Source organism: Hydra vulgaris, chromosome 12, assembly GCF_038396675.1.
Source record: "Hydra vulgaris chromosome 12, alternate assembly HydraT2T_AEP".
Taxonomy (NCBI): domain Eukaryota; kingdom Metazoa; phylum Cnidaria; class Hydrozoa; order Anthoathecata; family Hydridae; genus Hydra; species Hydra vulgaris.
The window spans coordinates 5,197,549-5,203,425 of record NC_088931.1 but is presented as its reverse complement, the minus strand read 5'-3'; the positions used below and the strand labels follow the sequence as shown (position 1 = coordinate 5,203,425).

At 27.1% G+C, this 5,877-nt stretch overlaps 1 protein-coding gene across 1 annotated transcript; it reads right to left on the bottom strand.

Moving 5' to 3' along the window:
• Positions 1 to 3,093: 3,093 nt before the first annotated feature.
• LOC136087901 (uncharacterized) lies at positions 3,094 to 3,963 on the bottom strand. Its single transcript, XM_065811525.1, has one exon. It carries the CDS (start codon positions 3,961 to 3,963, stop codon positions 3,094 to 3,096), a length of 870 nt encoding a protein of 289 aa, XP_065667597.1.
• Between the last annotated feature and the right edge of the window lie 1,914 nt (positions 3,964 to 5,877).

The following is a 5,877-nucleotide window of genomic DNA, read 5'->3' as shown; positions in this document are numbered from 1 at the left end:
ATAAAAAAACTGGAATATTACGGAATAAAGGAGACAAACTTACTCTGGTTTGAAAGTTACCTTTCAAACAGAAAACAATATGTACAATTTGAAAATTTAGAAACGACCAAAAAAACTGTAAATTGCGGAGTCCCACAGGGTTCTATACTTGGACCCTTACTTTTTTTACTATACATAAATGATTTGTCTTCAACATCAAACCTATTAAATTTTATTTTATTCGCAGATGACTCAAATCTTTTTTATTCTCACAAAAATATTGAAACACTTTTTACAGTAGTAAATGAAGAATTAAAAAAAGTAAATGAATGGTTTATATGCAACAAATTGTCTTTGAATGTTCAAAAAACTAAATTTTCACTTTTCCACAAACCAAGCAAAACAAAGGAAATACCATTTATTCTTCTTAATCTTTTGATGAATAAAACTAACATCAAAAGGCAAATATCTGTAAATTTTTTAGGTGTGAACTTTGATGAAAAGCTATCTTGGAAAGTGCATATAAATTCTATAGAAAAATAAATTTCAAAAAGCATTGGCATGATCTATAGAGTTAAGCCACTTTTAAATTTTAAGTCCCTAAAAAGTTTATATTTTTCCTTTATACATAGTTACTTAACTTACGGAAACATCATGTGGGCAAGTACTAATTACACTAAGCTAAAAAAACTTTATAGCAAGCAAAAACATGCTGTTAGAATCATATTTGGATCTGGTAGAGCGGTTCCTTGTGAACCACTTTTACATGTAATTGGTGCCCTGAATATTTTCAAACTTAATATCCATCTTGTTCTATTGTTCATGTATAAAACAAAATATGGACTGTCCCCCAAAATATTTTAAACTTATTTTAAAGTAATATACCATAAATATGCTACAAGATTTTCCGCTAACAACTTTGTTATACCAAAATCTTATTCTAAACAAGTTTTTTATTCAATTCAGAATCGCGGACCACTTTTAAAAAATCTCTTCATCAGTTTAAAACTGATTCAAAGCAGTTTTTTTTAAACGCAGATTTTGACTAAGTTTTTTTAAACGCAGATTTTGACTAAGTGATTAAGTGTGCAAAATTTGAGCAAAATTGGTTGAGAAAAAAGCTTTCAAAAATTGATTTCAAATTTTGTGGCACACAAACATATATATATATATAGAAAGTAACCTTATATAAAGCATGGAAAAAGTAGCGCGTTTTAAATTTTTGTTTTTTAACTTAATAACTTAAGACTTAAAAAACAATAGGTTTTGAATCGCTGCGCTTTAATGTCTTCGAAACTGCAAATAATTTGCAAATTAATGATTTTTGTGACGTAATACGCAATTCATATCAAATAAATAAAATGTATGGGGAAATACAAATTAAATTTTTGTTAACTTAATTAACTTTTTTTGGTCAAATTTTTCCATTTCCTTGTATTGTCATCGAAAATGATTAAGTGTGCAAAATTTGAGCAAAATTGGTTGAGAAAAAAGCTTTCAAAAATTGATTTCAAATTTTGTGGCACACAAACATATATATATAGAAAGTAACCTTATATAAAGCATGGAAATAGATCAGATATATAATTTAAAAACTGAAAAACAAGTTAATTATTCGTATTTTCGTAATTATTCGAAAGAAAAAAAAAAAAAAAAAAAGTTAAAATTTTTTGACAATAGTCATTATCAAAAATCACATTTTCTCGCTTTTTATTTTATTTTTTGTACGTATTTATATATATAAAATTATTATATATTCACTTTTACTTTTACCTAATCTAGTTATGATATTTTACTTTATCTTTTATATATTTTACTTAAAATGTATATAAAGTTTTATATATTAACTCTTACTTTTACTCAATCTATTTATGATATTATGTATTAAACGATATTTTACTTTATTTATTATATATCTTTTGTAAAAATTCATTTAATTTTTCTTTTATGTTATATATTCCTGAAGCAACTTTGTAAAAATTATAAATTGTAACACGGTGCTTGGCGATAAGGCAAATTGTGCCTTCTTCTTGCTCCGGCCATTAACTTAATTGTAAATTTATGGAAACTATCAAATTTGTTAAACGGCAAAATAAAATAGAATAATAAAAATAATAAAGTAATCGAAGATCTAAGTTCTGAAATAAATTTCTTGGATGATGACGAAGCTAACAATAGTATGGACCCGCTGATAAAAACTATTCAACAAATTGTGAGACGGAGTTACAGCCTGTTCGGTTCACTCGCAATGGGAAAAGAGTACATCCTAACCGAAAGTATCACGATTATGAATGATCTCTTGTTAAGCTGGGGAAGATGTTGTGATTTTAATGTGTGTCAATAGTTTTCAATAACTAGCTATGCTAATTATTTACAAAAGTCACGCGTTGCAAATTTTTGTTTTATTTTTTAATATATATTTAAGTTGCAATTTTAAAGGCTATATAACAATTTTATTTTAAAAACGTTGAGGTTGTTGATAAGTAATAAAGACATTGAAAAGAAAAGGCTTTTAAATGCGTTGAATAACATATATATATATATATATATATATATATATATATATATATATATATATATATATATATATATATATATATATATATATATATATATATATATGTATATATATATATATATATATATATATATATATATATATATATATATATATATATATATATATATATATATATATATATATATATATGATTTCAGTGTAGACATTGTGTATAAGAGTGTATGTTATATTAATAAGAAAACATCAAACAATACAAATTCTCTTAATACAAATGATAATTTATTTTGAGAAATTTTCACTGGGCTATGGATACCAGCATCATTATCTCGTAAAATATTACAAATTTTTTTGAACATTAAAAAACAGTTTAATGAAAAAAATTTTGTTAACTTACGTCAGCAGTCGAATGGCTTCTTTTTTCGTTACGCAAGAATATAAAAAATTGAGTCCAAAATTTAGTTTTGACAAATTGCCCATTATCGAGATTTATTCCGCCATTCGATGGGAAACATTGGTACCTCTATATTTCGAGTGCTTCTTGTACTTTACAGTCGAATTTTTTTGTTTCAACTTTAAGAGTTTAAATTTTCTCCCTATTTATTTCTTTCAGAGCAAAACTTGCTATGTGTTGTAATTGCTGACTGATAATGTTTGCCATCATTTAAACTTTTTTGGTGTTGTTGAATTCTTGTTCTAATTTGTAATTTTGTTTCTCCTACATATTTTTTTGAGCAATTGCATTCAACTAAATATGTACCAGGCTGGCTATTTAGGGGCAATCTAGATTTGTTTTTACATGTTAATATTGTTCTTAAATTAGGATTTGATTTAAAAACTACTCTATAGCCAACTTTTCTAAATATTTTCCTTAACTTTGGTGATAGTGAAGGTATCCACGGTAATGATACTGTTGGGAAAGCATTGTTCTCGGATTGAATTCTATTGTTCTTTACAGACCGTTTTTTCCTAATTTGATTTGCAATTCTTTTTAGTTGGCTTTCGGTGTATCCATTTTCATTAAAAACTTGAATAAGAAAGTTTATCTCATTTTTTAAATGTGTAACACTGCATATGGAGTATGCCCTGTGAACATAATCTTTGAATATTGCGCATAAAATTTTGGGGTCGTGATTCGAGTGCGGTTTTATTTGAATATTTGTAATGGCTTCTTTTCTGTAGACTTTAAACTCATACTTACCTTTGCTGTTATTTATTATTGTTATATCTAGGATATTCAGAGTTTTGTTATGCTTTTCTGTCTCAATTGTGTATTGTATTGCAGGGTGTTGTTTATTTAAGATTATTTTGAATTTCTCTGCTTCTTGGATGTTTGAAAATCTAGCATGGCTATCATCGACGTATCTTAAATAGGATTTTAAGTCGAGAGGAGGATTTAATGTCTTTGCAATTTTGAAGGCAATTTTTTCGTGATGTTGCAGCAAAGATTCCGCCAATACAACCATGAATGAAAGACCAATAGGACCGGAATTCTCCAATTCATAGATCTCGTTGTTCCACAAAAAATAGCAACGATGTAAACAAAGCTCTTTAAGTGTTTTTGTTTCTGATATAGTAAGCTTGGTAGAACATCTGTAGGAATCATCTTTATTTTATTGATCTATAAGAATTAAAGTAGCTTCTTTAAGTGGAATTGATGGATAAAGATTTATTACATCGAATGAAACTTGAACTTCGTTTTCGTCTACATTCCATGAGTTTGCTTTGTTAATAAAATCAAAAGAATTTTTCAAACGTGTTTTATTTTTATTTAAGATAAGTTATATTGCTTTAACTAAGTAGTTAGATATTCCATAACTAGGTGTGCAGATAGTTGATATAACTATTTTCATAGGATAAGCTTTTTCAGGCATATCAGCCTTAATTAGACCATACATACGAGGTGGGGTTGGATCACTTGGATATATACTGTCATATTCTGTTTTTGAAAATTTTTTGTTTTTTATTAAGTTGTGAGGTTTTAATTTTTATAGCATAATTAGAAGTAGGACCTTCACTTAAAACCTTTGTTTGACCAATTTGATCGCGAATTCTTTCTAAAGCTATTTCGTGTTCAATTCTCACAAACCCATTACCCTTATCAAACGGATATTTATCGACAAGTTTGTTTTCCTTAATTTCCTTTAGATGACACTTTTTTTAATTTTTTTCACATACTCTTTTTAATTTTTGCAAAAAACTGACAGTTTACTGCCAAAATAAATAATAAAGAATAAATAAAACAAACGCTTTTTGAACTTCCCAGTAAATAGAAATGTAGTAAAAAAAAAATTTGTTTCTTAAATTGTTTTTATGGTTTTAAAAAAAAAATAAATCCAACTATTTTTTTTATTATTAAAATAAAGTGGGTATAATGTTTCCGCGAATAGAAATAATCTAGATATAATCGCGAATTTCTTCTGTCAGAAGGAATGCGAAGTTATTATCTTTGATTTCATAGATAACATTTGTATATGGTATATGTTTTATTTTTTATTATTAGACAACAACATTAATTCAGCTACATTAAAACCAAAGCAAATACAGAGAATCAGTCATTTTTTTATTTTTCATAAACTTGTCGATATATATCCGTTTGATAAGGGTAATGGGTTTGTGAGAATTGAACACGAAAAAGCTTTAGAAAGAATTCGCGATCAAATTGGTTAAACAAAGGTTTTAAGTGAAGATCCTACTTCTAGTTATGCTATAAAAATTAACACCTATCTCTCACAACTTAATAAAAAACAAAGATTTTCAAAAACAGAATATGACAGTATATATCCAAGTGATCCAGTCCCACCTCGTATGTATGGTCTAATTCAGGCTGATATGCCTGAAAAAGCTTACCCTATGAGAATAGTTATATCAACTATCGGCATATAGAATAGTTATATCAACAATCTTAAATTAAAAAAAAACACGTTTGAAAAATTTTTTTGATTTTATTAACAAAGCAAACTCATGGAATGTAGACGAAAACGAAGTTCAAGTTTCATTCGATGTAATAAATCTTTATCCATCAATTCCACTTAAAGAAGCTACTTTAATTCTTATAGATCAATAAAATAAAGATGATTCCTAAAGATGTTCTACCAAGCTTACTATATCAGAAACAAAAACACTTAAAGAGCTTTGTTTACATCGTTGCTATTTTTTGTGGAACAACGAGATCTATGAATTGGAGAATTCCGGTCCTATTGGTCTTTCATTCATGGTTGTATTGGCGGAATCTTTGCTGCAACATCACGAAAAAATTGCCTTCAAAATTGCAAAGACATTAAATCCTCCTCTCGACTTAAAATCCTATTTAAGATACGTCGATGATAGCCATGCTAGATTTTCAAACATCCAAGAAGCAGAGAAATTCAAAATAATCT

What these genes read in the sequence shown, in the direction of transcription:
- LOC136087901 (XM_065811525.1), bottom strand. Translation starts at nt 3,963, where the DNA reads ATGGTTGTATTGGCGGAATCTTTGCTGCAACATCACGAAAAAATTGCC.